The sequence below is a fragment of the Oryctolagus cuniculus genome, chromosome 10, assembly GCF_051225735.1.
Source record: "Oryctolagus cuniculus isolate XC-2025 breed Fujian yellow rabbit chromosome 10, ASM5122573v1, whole genome shotgun sequence".
NCBI lineage: Eukaryota > Metazoa > Chordata > Mammalia > Lagomorpha > Leporidae > Oryctolagus > Oryctolagus cuniculus.
In genome coordinates, this window is record NC_142876.1 from 106,582,052 (window position 1) to 106,598,281 (window position 16,230).

Here is a 16,230-nt window from a genome sequence, read left to right on the forward strand (position 1 = left end):
TCACACCTAATCCCAGACACACTGTGAGATTCAGGGAAAAGCAGAGGCAGGGCGAGAGACCCATCCAGGTTCACTGCCCCTCACCTGAGTGTGCCTGGGGGCAGGAGGGGAGGGGGTGTAGAGGGCCCCTCCCTGAGGTCATGCTGTGTTCTCAGATGGGGCTCACAGGAAGGCCTTCCGGGAGTCTGTGCGACCCGGCTGGGAGTACATTGGCCGCAAGATGGTAGGTCCCCCATGGCCTGACCCCGGCACACCTCTCCGCTCCTAAATCCTCCCCATTACCCACTATCCCAGACACTCTCTGGCTTGTGCCTCAGCTTCCCCACTGGCCCCTCGCATGTCCTCTGGGGACATCAAAGTTGCCCAGGCTCTGCTCATTCAGGAATTGGGCTCCATTAAGTCCACATGTTCATTGGGTGGAATAACGCAGGAGTGAGGAACATCAGGCAGATGTGCTGAGCCGAGGGGCAGGGAAGCCCACCTGCCTGCCCTTGTTCCTCTCCAGCTATCAGCCTGGGGTACGCCCCAGAAAGGGGACCTGCAGCCACTGTTTTTGTCGAACACATGAGAAGGGGGGGTGCGAGGGCTAGGAGGGTGCCAGCCCTTCCTGCCCCTTCTCCACCCTAACCTGACTTGGACGCCCCCAGGATGTGGCTGACTTTGAGTGGGTGATGTGGTTCACCTCCTTCCGCAACGTCATCGTCTTTGCCCTCTCGGGACACGTGCTCTTTGCTAAACTCTGCACCATGGTTGCCCCCCAGGTGAGCTTACTTGTGTGGCCCAGCTCCTCCTGAACCATCCAGGGGCCCCACCCCACACCCCCTATTTGCATGGAGGGGCAAACTGAAACCTCCTCCCCACCCACAGCTCCGCTCCTGGATGTATGCTGTTTACGGGGTCCTGGCCGTGTTGGGCACAATGGGCCCTTGGTACCTGCTGCTGCTGCTGGGCCACTGCGTGGGCCTCTATGTGGCCTCACTGTTGGGCCAGCCTTGGCTCTGTCTCGGCCTTGGCCTGGCCAGCCTGGCCTCCTTCAAGGTGGACCCTCTAATCTCTTGGCAGGTGTGTACTGGGGCACTGCAGGGGTGGAGGGTACTGGGAGAGAACCCCAAATCTCTCACATCATCCAAAGCCCTTGCCTCCCAAGTGTCTCCACATGCATCCTTCACCTGTCCCAAGGGGGAAACTCCCACACCATCACCTGAGCCATCTTGAAGCCTTTCAGAATGCCCTGCCCACAGATGGTCACCTGCATGGGGGGACCTGTCCAGTTTGTCCCCTGCTCTGTCGCAAAGCTGGGTGGAGCAATGGCCGATGTTAACCAGCTCTGGGAGAGAAGGGAGGAGCAGGCTGGGCCCCTGCGGGAAGCTGGGGGCGGGGTGGGGGCACTCTTCCCAGACAGGAGGCGCCCTGGTGAGCGGCTGGCCTGTTCTTTCCCCTCCAGAGCGGGTTTGTAACAGGCACTTTTGATCTTCAAGAGGTGCTGTTTCACGGGGGCAGCGGCTTCACAGTACTGCGCTGTACCAGCTTTGCGCTGGAGAGCTGCGCCCACCCTGAGCGCCGCTACTCCCTGGCCGACCTGCTCAAGTACAACTTCTACCTGCCTTTCTTCTTCTTTGGGCCCATCATGACCTTCGACCGCTTCCACGCCCAGGTGAGGGACACTCTGTGGGCTCCCAGAACAGAGCTGGCTGACTCTCCCTTTTCACATAAGGGCTCCCGGCTCAGGTGGAACCCCCCCACCATGGCAGACTGGACCCCTCCTCAGCATGACACCAGGGTGACACCAGGTCTCCCCTCCCACCCCATGTTCATTGTCAGACAGGAATCACAGGGTGGAGACATGGCTCCTCCCTCAGACAGGACTCCCAGGCCATAGATACTCCCCTCCCACTCAAACAGGGCTCTCAAGATAAAAGGGATCTCCCCTAGCTCTGGACCCCTCCTAGGACCTATATCTCCACCTTCAGGCTGGACTCTTGGATGAAGCTGTGTCTCCTCCCACCCCGGGTCAGGTAGTCACTCTCCACTCAGACAGGGCTCCAGCAGCCCAGTCTGCCTCCCCTCTCAGACACCTGGCATCTCACTTTCCACCCCACCCCCACCAACCAGGTGAACCAGGTGGAGCCCGTGAGGCCTGAGGGCGAGCTGTGGCGCATCCAGGTCCAGGCAGGCCTCAGCGTGGTGGCCATCGTGGCCGTGGACATCTTCTTCCACTTCTTCTACATCCTCACCATCCCCAGTGACCTCAAGTTTGCCAACCGCCTCTCAGACAGTGCCCTAGGTGGGTCTCCCAGAGCAGAGACGGGGACAGAAAGACCTCTGCACTCCCACTGTGTCCCACAGCACCTGGCAAAGTGGGGTGGGGGGAGGGACTTATTCTAGGGGTGTGGCTTTGTCCCACATCCTTCCCCCCTTCACCAGTCACAGCTCATCTCCACAACCAAGATGGGGTCAGACAGGGTCTCCATGGGGTCCCTGAAGGACCAGGACTCCTCAGCACATTCCCAGGGTTTGGGGGTTGGGTGGGGAAGCCACAATGACGCAAGCCAGGCAGTGACGGCGCCCGTCCCCAGCCGGCCTGGCCTATTCGAACCTGGTGTACGACTGGGTGAAGTCAGCCGTCCTCTTTGGCGTCGTCAACACTGTGGCACGTCTGGACCACCTGGACCCGCCACAGCCTCCCAAGTGCATCACTGCTCTCTACGTCTTCGGGGAAACGTATGTCCCTGTGGGCCGGGTGGGGGACTTGCCCCGGGGGATCTCCACCACCCCTCAGCCCTGGGATTCACACCTACCTGCTCTCCCCAACAGGCACTTCGACCGGGGCATCAACGACTGGCTTTGCAAGTGAGTCGGGGTGGCTGTGGGGAGGGTCCCAGCCTTCCTGCTAGCTGTCTGAGCAGGGCAGTACCAGAGATGGCTCCGTGGTTCTAGAATTCACTCCTCAGCCGGAAGAAGCAAGGAGGGCAGTGAGGGGGTCATGGCAGAATTCTAGGGGGAAGACTTGGGTGAGGGGAGAGATACCGCAGGTTAGGAGGGGTGGTTTCTAGAGTGGGGTCGGGTTCGAGATGTCCACTTGGAACCTGGGAATCACTCTGGTGGAGATTCAGGGAGGGTCAGGGGTCAGAGGAGCCTGGGCATCCTGAGGGTGGTCTTGAGGCCATGGGAGTGTATATGTTCTAAGGAGAGAGCAGAGCAAGGACCACAGAGGTGGCCAAGACTGGGTCTGCAAGGACTCTGGTTGGAGGGAGAAGGAAGAGCCAGCAGAAGGGGTGGATGGAGTGGTCAGGGGAGCAGAACTAGGGTCAAGGCCATATGATACCGGGGAAGCCAAGAGAAGACCAAGAAGGCATGGAGGGGACAACGGCAGCAGACGGGGAGTGGGGGAAGGGAGGAGGCAGGGCTTTGAGGTTATTTATAAATGACGACTCATCAGAATGAAGCCTGTGGAGGATGGTGCTTTTGTGGGGATCACAAGACCCATGGGGCTGAAGAACTGAAGCCAGGGGGCCGGGGGGCGCTGAGCAAGAATTGAATTTCAAGGGGTGAGGAAGTCGGGGTGTGGCCATGGGAGGAGGTGGCTGAGGTGGTGTGGAGAAGCCACGGGAAACGGAGAAGGTCATGAACAGTGAAGCCAGTCACTCAGCAGACCTCCCACTGAACTCATGAAACCAGTGTTTATTGAGCACCCACTGTGTGCCAGGCATGGTGCACCGAACATGGCAAAGACCCTGCACTCATGGAGCTTACAGTCTAGTGGGGGAGAAGGAGGCCATGAACAGTAAACAAGCATAAGTAACTTAAGACAGGGTGATGGAACAGAAGGTGGTAGAAGCCTCTTTTGCTGGGGTCTGAGGATGGCAGCTTCTAGCCACAGTGAAAAGGACAATGTATTCTAATTGTAACGGGGAGCTACTGGGGAGAGGGTTGCATCATGGAAGTGATGTGACCAGAACTACACCCTTAAAAGGCCCCTCTGGCCGCTCTGCAGGGAAGGGACCGTAGGGCAGAGCACGTGCGAGGCTCTTGCAATGAGATGATTTCCTGGGCTGGGGTGATGGTGGAGGTGGTGGGCAGTGCTCAGGACAGAGAGGAGCCAATAGAGTTTGCTGGCTTGGATGTGGCTGACAAGCGAAACTGACGATCCAAGATGGCGCCACGGCTTACAGTCTGGGCAACTGAATGGGTGGGGATACCTCCAGCTGCACCAGAGAGGGCGTGGTTTGGGGCAGGGTTGGGGGAATGAGTCACTCAGTATCGGTACACCACTGGACGTAGGGCTCAGGAGAGAAACTGGAGATCATCGGTATAGAGACAGTACTCGGGGTCTTGGGTCTGGATGACATCACTTGGGGAGCACAAGAGCATTGCTAGAGAAGATACAAGATCCAAGGCCAAACCCTCCACAACGTGAAGTTGGGTAGAGGAAGAGGAGGAGCAGTCAGCCAGTGGCAGGATTGTCGAATGTCCCCAGAGGGGTGCCTCTCTGGGGGTGCCCTCTGCCTTTCTGGTCCTGCCCTGCCCCCGACGCCCATAGGCCCCCGCTCCCACTCCTCCTGCAGGTATGTGTATGACCACATTGGCGGGGAGCACTCTGCGGTGATCCCAGAGCTGGGAGCCTCAGTGGCCACGTTTGCCATCACCACTCTGTGGCTTGGGCCTTGTGACATCGTCTACCTGTGGTCATTCCTGAACTGCTTTGGCCTCAACTTTGAGCTCTGGGTGCAGAAACTGGCAGAGCAGAGGCCCCTGGCAGGAATCGAGGTGAGCTGGGATGGCCTCGGGCTGGGCTGGGCTGGGTCATGGAGGGCGCGGCCCTGCTGCTTTCTGTAGCTGCCTACCACACTTGGCCCCCAGTCCAGAACGCTCTCACTGCTCCTCTCCTAGCTGTCAGGGAAATGGCTTGCCCTGTAGGAATCTGGTCCTCCCTACCTTCATGGGTCAGGCCCAACACACTCAGGCCCTGTGGTGTCGACTGAGCCTCATCCTCTTGCTGGCCTCAGTTTCCCCAAATTTAACAATAATGGAGAGAGGGCCCGGGACTCCCAGAGACCAAGGCATATCCCCTGGACTTGAGTGGCCATGTGGACAAGGCCACTGACCAACTGTGTCCACTTTCCTCTGGGCCTCTTGCTCCACCCCCTGCACCCTCTGGACTGGGCAGGCCCGTCTGTCGGAGCAGATGTCCCGTCGGGTCCGGGCCATCTTTGGGGCCATGAACTTCTGGGCCATCATCATGTACAACCTTGTGAGCCTGAACAGCCTGGAGTTCACAGAGTTGGTCACCCGGCGCCTGCTACTCACAGGTGAGAGACTAAAGTGCAGAGACCCCGAACGTGCTGGGTTTCCCACCCAACGGACTGTGACCCCCTTAAAGGTCCCCATACCCCGTCCCCACCACCAGGGACTCAGCAGGGAGGCTGAGCCACATCAGGGGAGGGGTGGGAAGAGAAGAGTCACGGAGGCTACACTGCTGCTCGGGGCACTGGTGACCGCCGCCTCCCCCACACAGGGTTCCCCCAGACCACGCTGGCCATCTTGTTTGTCACCTACTGTGGTGTCCAGCTGGTGAAGGAGCGTGAGCGAACCCTGGCCCTGGAGGAGGAGCAGAGCCAGGACAAAGAGAAGCTGGAGTAGGTGGGAGGGGGCGGGGGCCGGGCTGCACTCAGCTAGACGGGGCGGACCGAGACAATAAAGGACTTTTCTACCACAGTCTGGCTGCTCCCTGCCCCTCCCCCAGCAGTCTCCTGGTTCTCTGTCCACACTGCACGGGAGCTGGAGGTCCTAGGGCCCCCTACAGAGTGTGGAGGGGACACCGGAGGGCAGAGGCCACAACAGCAGAACCTCGAAGTCCTGCGGCACCTGCCCCACCCCCACCACCCTGGTAACTGACTCAGGATCAGGAGCCCCCTCTACCCCCTTCCAGACTCTGAGCTGCTGGCTCTTTTATTCTTCATGAAGGAGAAGCACCCCCACTGCTGGGTGTGCTTGGTGGGGACACGCCCATCAGACAGATAAGGAGACTGAGTCCGGGGGAAGCTTTACCTGCGCACACAGCCAGGCCAGGCCAGGATGCAGCGTGGGCATCTCCTTATGGTTCTGGCTCATTGGACAGGAAGACCTCCAGGGTGGGGCGGGGGGAGGGATATGGCCACCTTGGACAAACCTTGGATTTCTCCCCCCAGTCTGGCTAAAGCAGTCCTGGGATCTGGGTGGGCCCAGGCCCCCTCCAGCTTCCTCCTTGGAGCCCCCACAAGGCCAGACCCGGGGATGGGGGGGTGCGTGCTTGGTTCAGGCCCTCCAGGCTGCTCACATCTTGGTCAGACGCAGCACGTTGAGCCGCACGGGCAGGAAGGTGGCGCCGGCAGCGTAGGGGATCTCCCGCAGGACACCCTCCCACTTCTTCTCTTCCTCGTTATACCTGCGGGAGGGGGCTGGGTCAGCTGCATCCGCAGCAGGCAGGGGTGGCTGGGTGCCCTTGGGCCCGTCTCCAGGAAGTGTCCTGGCCTCAGCTCTCCCTCCGGACCACACGCTCAGAAGCAAGGGGAGCGGAAGGCAGACCCGGAGGCTGTGTGGGCCCGGGCCCTCCGCTGAGCTCCTGCAGGGAATGGCAGCCAAACCACAGGCCCAGGCAGCCCAGGCAGGCAGCCTACAGCTCCCTTCCCCAGGACCCACCAGGAAGAGCAGTCAGCTCTGCCCCCGGGCACGTGCCAGGCGCCCTGCTCCGGGCCACCGTGCTGTGCTCGCTTTGCTCACGATCCCTCACTCGCCTTGGGGCCCGGCTCACCTCCAGATGTCGTTGAGTTCTGTGGGCACCAGCTCTCCAGACTCGGTCTCCAGCGTGGCGAAGCCGCCGATGGCGTAGAGGGTGCCTCCCAGGCTGACCAGGCTGAGCGAGCTGCGCTCCTGCGGGAAAGCCTCGAAGGGCGTCCACCTGAGGGGACGGGACACGCTGCATCACCCAGGGGCCTCGGCCAGCCCAGCCGTGTCCCTGCCGCCCGAGTGTGTCCCCCGGCTTCCACGTCCCAGACTCCCACGTCCCAGCACCACGCTCTGCGCTCTTCCCCTTCCCTGCACCCTGACCTCCCTCCCCAGCCTCCTGCTCCTCCCCTTTCACTTCCTTGTCCCCTGACGTTCCATCTGACCTGCCCACGGACCCTCGGTGTCCCTGCTTCTCTCCTGGGCTAACTCCCGCCCCAGCATTGCCCCCCTTCAGAGGCCACGTGAGCCCCTGGCCCCTTGCACTGCTGCCCTATCCCTCCTCTGTCTCAGTGCCCAGTTGCTCTCCCGGTGGGCCCGCACCCCTGGTTCCTGCGGGTGGACATTCCTCCGAAGCAGCTCTGAGTTCCCTACCGACCACGCACCGCTGCTGGTGACCTTTCTGCACCCCCGCCTCTCCTGCCTGACCTCCTCAGACCCCTTCCTGGAGGCTGGATCTGCCCCCAAGGCCCCCTCAGTCTCAGTATCACCTTGGGGCGGGGGTAATCAGAAAGACTGTCGGGTCCACCCCAGATGTGAAAATCAGACGCTGTACCTGAGCGTGGTCCTGGGACATTCGTGTGCACATCACAGCAGGAGAAGCTCCAGCCCCAGGCTCCAGTGCATCCCCCAGTCCCGTCCCTGCTGAGCCCCTAACTCGAGGCCTCCATCCCTCTTGCCACAGCCACACCCTGGCCTCCCTGCCTCCTGGGGAACCCTCATCTGCCCTCTACATCAGCTGCCATGAGGCACGAAACAGAGAGAGGAGCCCAGCACCCATTTCATTAACCCCAGGATAAGGTGCTTCAGGCCTCCTGGACGCCTCTCCAGCCCCCACACCCACCGTGCCTCCTCCCTTCCCCCTGCATCATCCAACCCGTCTAACAGCCTCTCTTCCAGTGGGCCCTGCCTCCCTCCCGCCCCCAACCACCTTGGAGCCAAATTTCCTTGGCCTGTCCCACTGTGCTCAGCCCACTTTTCCCTTCCTGATGTCCCAAGCTGGGCAGCTTCTGTGGGGTCCACCTCTGTAGCCCAGTTATCATGCCACACCGCCTGGCATGAGACCCTGCAATGAGGAGCCTGGTGTCCCCCCACCCACTTCCCTGACCTGGTGTGGGAAGTTCCCTCCCCACCTGCCTGCAGATCAGGGACTGTGGCTGTGGCTCCTGCCAGGGCAAACACAGAGAAGACAAAACACAGAGGGGACGGACATGAGCTCAAAGTCACACAGCTCTCAGGGAGAGGTCAGGGGCAGCCGCCTACTTGTTGTCTGCGATGTTGTACACCTCGGCAGAACTGGTCAGCCCAGTGTCAGTGACCCCAGCTGCCACAAAAATGCGACCGTCGTGGACAGTGGCCCCAAAGAGTGAGCGGGCAGTCTGCATGGGTGCCAGCTCCTTCCACTCGAATTTTTTGGGGTCATAGACGCACATCTTGTTCAGACACTTCCTGTTGGAGGCAGGGGGAGCGGGAGTGAGTGGAGGAAGGCAGGAGCAGAGCCGCCTCCCAGGGCTCCTGTAGCCGCACACTCACCCTGGCTGAGCCTCACCTGTCTGCGCCTTTGCCACCGATGACATAGACAAGATCCATATGGGACAGCACCGCATGGCCGTACACCACGTAGGGCAGAGGGTCCGACTCGCCCCACTTGAATGACCTGGAGGGGCAGGAGGGGGCAGGCTCAGGCACTTGTTCGGTGGTTTGCTGTCTCTGCATTCACCCCCATACGCAATGCAGGTTTGGGGTAGAACTATCCCTCCCTCCCTCCCGGCTGCCCACCCCTTCCCAGTCCCACCCATGGTCCACGACCTCCTGGCCCCTGCCAGGTCCCCAACCTGCCCCCAGGGCCCAGCGGCGGCCCCCACTCACAGCCTGTCGTAGCACAAGACTGAGTCCAGGCTACGCTCGCCATCCTTCAGCTCTCGGCCGCCCACCACGTAGATGGAATTCACAGCCTCTCCCAGGCCAAAGAGACAGCGCGGCGAGGGCAACGGCGGCATCCCCAGCCATTCTGAGTCCAGGTGGTCAAACTGCAGGCCAGACGTGCAGTCAGCTTCAGTCCCTGGTCCGACCCCATCCTGCCACCCAAGCTCCTTGCCTCCTGGTAGGGCCAGCACAGCCTAGAGGTGGTCCCTGGAGAGAGTACCTCTCCCACCATTAAAGCACAGTGACGGGGCACCCTGGCCCAGACTGAAGGGGGCGCTGTGGAGGGAGGTCCAGCTCTGGCTTTGGCCTCTTCCCCTCTGCAGCGTCCCACCAGGGTCTGCTGGCCCCTGCTCTCCACTATGTCCCTGACAACCTACAGGGTGCAGCCCTGGGCACCTCCGCAGCCTTGGTGGAGACACCGGGGGCTCACCTTCTGGGGTGGTTTTCTAAGAGCTGACGGCTGTGCCGATAAGCATGTAAAAGCATTGCTTAACCTTCCAATAAACCTATCAAGCGAGAAGAATATCCCCACTTAACAAAGAGGCAGAGAGAATAAACAAGGCGCTCCCATTGCTGGCGGAGCCACCCCCACCCCCCCCCCTGATCCACTGGCAAGGCCGGCACCACGCTGCCGTGCACCCCTCGTGCTGGGCGGGCCTCACTGAGTCCAGTGTTCGCCAGGCTCGTTCCTGCCCCCGGTCCTTGCTCACCACTTCCACCTTCCCCTTCAGAGAGTCCACCAGACAGGCAAGCCCACCAGACACGGCAAGCCCAGCACCTATCTCTGCCTGCTGAGATCCCACAGTCGCACCCCCAACTTGGTCAGGGCACTTTGCTCTGCTGGTCTTCCCTGGGTGTTCCGCAGTTGCCTTGGCCGCACAGTGGGGGGACCGGGCAGGATGGGCCTTTTGTCTGGGATGCTCTGTCCCAGGTCCCGTCCTAGCCCCAACATGCTAACACTGACCTTGCTCTTCCTCCTCACTATGCCTGCTCCCAACGCCCTTGGGCAGAGCCAGGGCTTCCAGCATGTTCCAAGGAGGGGCTCACATGCCCCCGGGAATGCACACACACCAAAGCCACGCAGCTCTTCGGCAGCTGCCTATAACCTTCTGTAACCTTCAGGCCAAAGGCTGTCTATCAACATCCCATCACCCTAGACCCGGAGACCTTGCCCAAGTGGCCCCAGCCTCCTCCTGGGCCCCAAAGTTTCGTCCCGCCCGGCTCTCCCAGTGCCCAGAGCTCAGCACTAACTGGTCCCTCCCAAGGCTGGCCAGGCACCTGCAGGAAGTACGCGCTCATGGGGTCCTCCTTGTTGTCCTCGTTGTAGAAAAGGCCTCCGGCCACGAAGACCTGGTTCTCCTTGGTCACCAGGCTGACGTGGTTCTTGGGGATCTGGGTGGAGAGGGAGGCACAGTAGCACTCGTTGGCTGCCGGGTCGTAGGCCACGGCGCCTTCCTCGCTGATCATGAAGATGAGGTCTTGCAGGAACATGCCGAAGCGCAGCGTGTCATTGAGGATCCCCGGAAGGACGCGTTCCTCCTCTTCCTCCTCCTCCTCCTCCGCCTTGGTGTCGCCGGCACCCTTGCCGGCCTCCTTCGCGCCGGCGGCCTCCTTCCCCTTCTCCGTCTTCTTCTTCTTCTTGCGCAGCGTGGTGAGGCGGCCCTCGTGCGCGTCCTTCACCATTTGCACCTTGCGCAGCAGCTCGGGCTGCGCGCGAACGAGGGGGTGGCGCTCCACGCGGCTCTCCAGGAAGGCGCGCGGCAGCAGGCGGCAGCGCACGCTCTCGAAGACGGTGGGCAGCGCGCGCTGGCGCTCGGCCTGCGCCTCGGCGTCGCCGCTGGCCGCCCAGCGCATCACCGCCTCGAACACCGCCTCTTCCTTCTCCACGTTGAGGCCGTCGCTGGAGATGATGGCGATGAGCTCGTCGGCCGAGAGCCCCAGGAAGTCGGCGTCGCGCGCCACGAGCGTGAAGCGCGCGCAGATGAAGTCGCGCGCGGCCACGGCCAGGCGTGCGCAGTCGAGCAGGAGGCCCAGGCGGAAGACGGCCAGGCAGTTGGCGAGGCACAAGCGCTTCTGCAGGAAGGAAACGCAGATGGTGAAGATGGACGGGATCTGGAAGCGGTGTGCCGCGGCGAACAGGTCCTGCACGCTCGCCTCGTCCAGCGCGATCTCCGACGTGTACAGGTAGTGCAGCACCTGGGCCACCACGTCCGGGGACACCTCCTCCAGCCGCAGCTCGCCCGCGCGCTCCGGCTCGGCCAGGAAGCGCGCCCGGAAGTAGGGGCTGCAGGCGGCCAGCACCAGGCGGTGGCACGGGAACTCGCGCTCGCCGGCACGCACCACGCAGTCCAGGAACTTGCCGTGGTCCAGCATGTCTTTGAGCCCGTCCTGCAGGAGCGTCTGCTGGTACAGCCGCTGCTCCTCTGCCTGTTCCAGGCCCAGCGCCATGGTGGGGGGCGTAAGGGGTCGCAACCGGGCCGGGGCACTCCTCTCTAAAAGAGCGCTGCTCTCCTGCCCCGGGGCGTGCTCAGACTGCGCAGTTGTCTCCCGGGCTATATATAGAGGCGGCCCGGGCCCTGTAAGGCGAGCTGCCCGGCCTCCCGCACATGACGCACGGCAGACAGCTGGGCAGAGGCCCCCTCCCAGGGCAGCGTTGACGAGCCCCCGGGGCTCATGGGATGGGGGTGGGGTGTCTGGGCCTTCCCCCAAAAAGGGGGCCTCCCTCTGGACTCCTTGGGCTAGTGATGGTCTGGGTCTGGGAGACCCCCCAGACCCAGAAGGGGGAGTCTCAGGAGACTTCTTCCGGGGTCTCCTTCCTTCGTGCCTCGTGGACCTATCTGCCAGGCCGCCCCCCCCCCTCCCGACTTCCTCCCTGGGGTTACAGCCGGCTCCAGCCACCCCTGTGTTCAGTATACATGGCATTCCTGCACAGTGAACTTAGACATGGCATACACTCTTGGGCCTTGCTGCCCACCTGTAAGATAGGAAGAGGTTTTCCTGATTCTGCCTGGCCTCTGAGACCCCCCTTCTTGCAAGACAGCCCTTAGGTAAACAAGGGGCTCCTGGGGCAGGGCTTATCTCAGCGCAGCCTCAGTTTCCCCCGTACACAGTGAGGAGGAAGAGGAGTCAGACTCTGCTGAGGTTGAGATGCAGGAGGACAGTGTTAGAGGCGTGTCCTGTGCTAAGGCCTCAGGCGTTCTAGAAAGCTCATTTCCAGGGATTCTGTTGTTGGAGGTGCTGGACCCCAGGGCATTCACGCTCTAGGGAAGCCACATTCCGAATGCTAGTGTTCAAAAAGTAACACCCTAGGAGTTGCATAGTTGAAGACTTTCACTGCCTGGCCACATTGTTCTTGGTCCATACTAGGCGTGGTCTGAGCCTGCCTGGCCTCTGGGACCCTCCACCTTGTCTTCCATCTAAGGGGTCTGGCTCAAAGCCCACCCTACTCTGGACTCCTGACCACCCCCAAGCATGCGCGCACACACACACACACCAGCCTCAGCCACCAAAATTAACTTGTTCCCAAAGTGCCGGAGGCTGCAGCTGTGGTTTAAATTTAGCCCGGGCACATTGGTATGAGTGTTAAGGGGCACTCTCCCCCATCATTCCTCTGAGTCACTTGTTTATAACCGCCGTCTTGCAGGGGGGAGATAGGAGAGAAGACCTCGGGCTGGGCCAGCACTGAGTCACCTCCCCTTTTGTGATCTGAGCAGCGTCATTGCCGGTCCCGACTGTGCCGTGCACCTGACCACCAGCAGGTCCCAGAGGGCCACGGTGGTCCTGTCCCTCTTTGCCTACAGGGCAGGGGCTGGCCCAGGCAGGGCAGGTGGTCAGCTGCCAGCCCAGGCCTGGAGCATGTGTAGTGAGTACCATCAGGAGGGAGGCTGGGCTCCGAGAGCCTCAGCGACTTGTTCAGGTCGCAGAGCTGGCAAGCAATGGAACCAGGCTTCCAGGCAGTCGCGCCCACCTCTGCAGACCACGGGAGTCCCTCCCTCTCTTGCTGCTTTCCAAGAGTTAACAAAAACTTCCAGTGACCATAGGGTCCTTTACCGAAGAGTGGGAGAACAGGCGCAATTGGTTTATATTTACCAAATGTACAGTTAGTTTATATTTATGAAATGACTTACTGGTGTATTTTTGGGTTATGATGGGTCTCATTGTGCTCACTCCCTGCCAGGCACCCTGCTGGAATATTTATCTGTGACTCATTCATTCATCCAGAACCTGCAGTGCAGTGTTCTAGGTGCTGAGGAGTCAGCCTTGAAGGAATCGAGTGGAATTCCTGTCTGTGGACCTTACACTCCTGGACTGGGTGAGTAAGAGGGTCACCCAGGGCTTGGGGTGGTGACAAAGCTGCGTGATACAGGATTGTGGGGGTGGTGACAGGCAGAGCTCGTAACAAATGAGTGGTTAGGATGGACTTGCTGGGAAGAGTACCCAAGCAGCTTCAAACCATGGAGGGGTCCAGGCCGGCACCGCGGCTCACTAGGCTAATCCTCCGCCTTGCGGTGCCGGCACACCGGGTTCTAGTCCTGGTCGGGGCGCCGGATTCTGTCCCGGTTACCCCTCTTCCAGGCCAGCTCTCTGCTGTGGTCAGGGAGTGCAGTGGAGGATGGCCCAGGTGCTTGGGCCCTGCACCCCATGGGAGACCAGGAAAAGCACCTGGCTCCTGGCTCCTGCCATCGGATCAGCGCGGTGCGCCGGCCGCAGCGCGCCGGCCGCGGCAGCCATTGGAGGGTGAACCAACGGCAAAGGAAGACCTTTCTCTCTGTCTCTCTCTCTCACTGTCCACTCTGCCTGTCAAAAAAAAAAAAAAAATACCATGGAGGGGTCCAGGTAAGGGGAGCAGCCTGAGCCAAGGTCCTGAGGCAGGAGAGCACTTAGCTCATTCCAGGAGAGCAAGGAGGTGCGGGGGGCTGCAGCAGTGAACCAGGAGGGTGTGAGAGGAGCGGTAAGGGTGGAGGAGTCTTATGGGGCCGTGTGGACCTCTGTGAGCTTTTCCCTAGAGTGAATTGGGGAGCCATTATTTCTTTTAAACTTTTTGTTGAATGTCAGAGTAATGGAGAGAGACAGAAGAAGATGTTCCATCTGCTGGTTCACTCCCCAAATGACTGCAATGGTTGGGGCTGGGCCAGGCCGAAGCCAGAAACCCCATCTGGGTCTCCCCTGTGGGTGGCAGGGTGCCAGGCGCCTGGGCCATCTTCTGCCTCTTTGCCAGGAGCATTAGCAAGGAGCTGGATCAGAAGTAGAGCAACTGGGACTCGAACCGGTGCAAATATGGGATGCAGGCGTTGCAGGGCGGCAGCTTAACCTGCTGTGCCACTACACTGCCTCCCCCCGCCCCCTAACCCACCCCAGTATAATTTATCTGAAGCTTCATCCAGGCTGTTAACTTGTGTTTTAACAGCTAGCTCCTATCTTCATGAGGATTCTTAGCATGTGGCAGGTCATTGATGAGTTATAGAGGGGGACTGGTGTTGTGGTACAGTGGGAATGCTTGTATCACATATGGGTGCCAGTTCAAATGCCACCTGTTCCACTTCTGCTGCAGCTCCCTGCTGAGTTGCCTGGGACAACAGTGGAAGATGGTCCAAGTGCTTGGACCATCTGCCACTCATGTGAGAGACCTGGATGGAGCTCCAGGCTCCTGACCTGCCTTTCAAATAAAAAAATAGCCTTTTTTTTTTTAATTAAAGAAGAGGTTATGTACAAGAACCAGGTGGAAATTATGGAACTGGGAAATACAGTAACAGGTAAGAACTTGGTGGATGGTCTCAATAGGACAGGGGAGAAGACAGAGAAATAAATAGTAGTGCCCTTGAGAACAGATTAGTAGAATTTACCGAATCTGATCAACAGAGATAGAACAGCAGGGGCCCATGGGGCAATGACAAAGACCCAACATTTGTGCTGTGATCCTGAGAGCAGAGGAAACGGCGGAACTGAAGAGTCACTGAAGTACTAATAGATGGACACTTCTACCATTTCATTAAGACAGACCGTCAGCTTCAAGAAGCTAAGCAAACTCTGGACAGGATACACTCAAAGAAATCCATGCCAAAGCATATCTTAATGAAACTTCTCAAAACCAAAGACAAAGAGAAATTTTGAAAGCAGCCAGAGAGAAATAATACATTGTTATGGGGCAGGGAGTTTGGGAGAACGCCAGTTCAAATGACAGTGGACTTCTCATCAGAACCACGGAGGACAGGAGGAGGCAATACAACATTTTCCAAGAGCAGAAAGAACTATGAATTTTTTTTAAGATTTTATTTATTTGAAAGCAGAGTTAGAGAGAAGCAGAAGCAGAGAGAGAGGTCTTCCATCTGCTGGTTCACTCCCCACAATGTGGCCACAATGGCCAGAGCTGGGCCGATTCGAAGCCAGAAGCCAGGAGTCAGGAGCTTCTTCTGGGTCTCCCATGCAGGTACAGGGGCCCAAGCGCTTGGGCCATCCTCTGCTTTCCCAGGCCATAGTAGAGAGCTGGATTGGAAGTGGAGCAGCCGGGACTCAAACTGGTGCCCATATGGGAAGCTGGCAGTGCAGGCAGTAGCTTTACACCACAGTGCTGGCCCCTCAACCAGAAATTCTATATCCAGTGAAACTTTTTCAGGAAACAAGATAAAACAGTCCTAAAGGTATTACAGGAAAAAATCTAGGAGCTAACAAATGAATTCAGAATGTTAAAAGGTAAGATCAAACTACAAAAAATAAGTTGCATTTATATTTACTACCTTTGAACCTTTAGAAACTGAAATTTTTAAAAAGATTTATGTATTTATTTTGAAAGAGTTACAGAGAGCGAGAGGGAGAGAGAAGAGATCCTCCATCTGCTGGTTCACTCCCCCAGATGGCTGCAGTGGCCAGGACTGGCCCAGGCTGAAGCCAGGAGCCAGGAGCTTCTTCTGGGTCTCCCATGTGGGTGCAGAGGCCCAAGCACTTGGACCATCCTCCGCTGCTTTCTCAGGTGCATTAGCATGGAGCTGGATTAGAAGTGGAGCAGCCAGGACTTGAACTGGCGCCCATATGGGATGCTGGCATTGCCGGCAGTGGCTTTACCTGTTCTGCCACAATGCTAGCCCCTGAAGTATAGATTTACTTCAAGGATAACCTTATTCTATACATGGAAAGGCACAGGCCCCATAATGCTTAGAGTAATCATGACAAGAATAAAATTAGAGAGCTCACTTACCTGATATTAAGGCTTTCTTTATATCGACAGCAATCAAGATTGCCAGGTATCAGAAGAGGAATGGAACATAGACTAATGGTAGCAAGAAGTAGTTACAAATATGCCCACCTGATCTTAGACAAAGGTGCCAA

The 16,230-nt window shown here is 59.1% G+C and overlaps 2 protein-coding genes and 1 long non-coding RNA gene across 16 annotated transcripts in view; 2 read left to right on the forward strand and 1 right to left on the reverse strand.

Moving 5' to 3' along the window:
* Window positions 1-5,715, forward strand: part of HHATL (hedgehog acyltransferase like) — a 7,866-nt gene extending 2,151 nt beyond the window's left edge. For 3 of the 11 annotated variants that reach the window (XM_070050969.2, XM_002713051.6, XM_089306465.1), the window contains exons 3-12: window positions 156-223; window positions 648-761; window positions 868-1,062; window positions 1,445-1,654; window positions 2,113-2,284; window positions 2,577-2,721; window positions 2,815-2,850; window positions 4,566-4,767; window positions 5,168-5,309; window positions 5,516-5,715. In XM_070050969.2, the coding sequence (XP_069907070.1) occupies window positions 156-223; window positions 648-761; window positions 868-1,062; window positions 1,445-1,654; window positions 2,113-2,284; window positions 2,577-2,721; window positions 2,815-2,850; window positions 4,566-4,767; window positions 5,168-5,309; window positions 5,516-5,640 (1,409 nt within the window). In that variant the 3' untranslated portion in view covers window positions 5,641-5,715. Of the gene's footprint in view, window positions 1-155; window positions 224-647; window positions 762-867; window positions 1,063-1,444; window positions 1,655-2,112; window positions 2,285-2,576; window positions 2,722-2,814; window positions 2,851-4,565; window positions 4,768-5,167 lie in introns of all 11 variants that reach the window. The other 8 variants (XM_051851837.3, XM_051851835.3, XM_089306464.1 and 5 more) reach the window with 3 other exon arrangements.
* On the reverse strand, window positions 3,662-11,447 carry KLHL40 (kelch like family member 40). The gene is made up of 6 exons (XM_002713054.6): window positions 10,186-11,447; window positions 8,851-9,011; window positions 8,531-8,638; window positions 8,245-8,430; window positions 6,791-6,937; window positions 3,662-6,424 (listed from the first exon to the last, which is right to left on the reverse strand). The coding sequence occupies exons 1-6, from the start codon at window positions 11,353-11,355 to the stop codon at window positions 6,313-6,315; spliced, it is 1,884 nt and encodes a 627-aa protein (XP_002713100.2). The 5' UTR covers window positions 11,356-11,447; the 3' UTR covers window positions 3,662-6,312.
* Window positions 11,448-12,479: 1,032 nt separating this feature from the next.
* The window catches only part of LOC103349146 (uncharacterized), a 31,853-nt gene continuing 28,102 nt past the window's right edge, over window positions 12,480-16,230 (forward strand). Inside the window, exons 1-2 of one of the 4 annotated variants that reach the window (XR_517348.4) lie at window positions 12,480-12,769; window positions 13,085-13,219. This is a non-coding gene — a long non-coding RNA (uncharacterized LOC103349146). Of the gene's footprint in view, window positions 13,002-13,084; window positions 13,220-16,230 lie in introns of all 4 variants that reach the window. The other 3 variants (XR_016214896.1, XR_016214897.1, XR_016214895.1) reach the window with 3 other exon arrangements.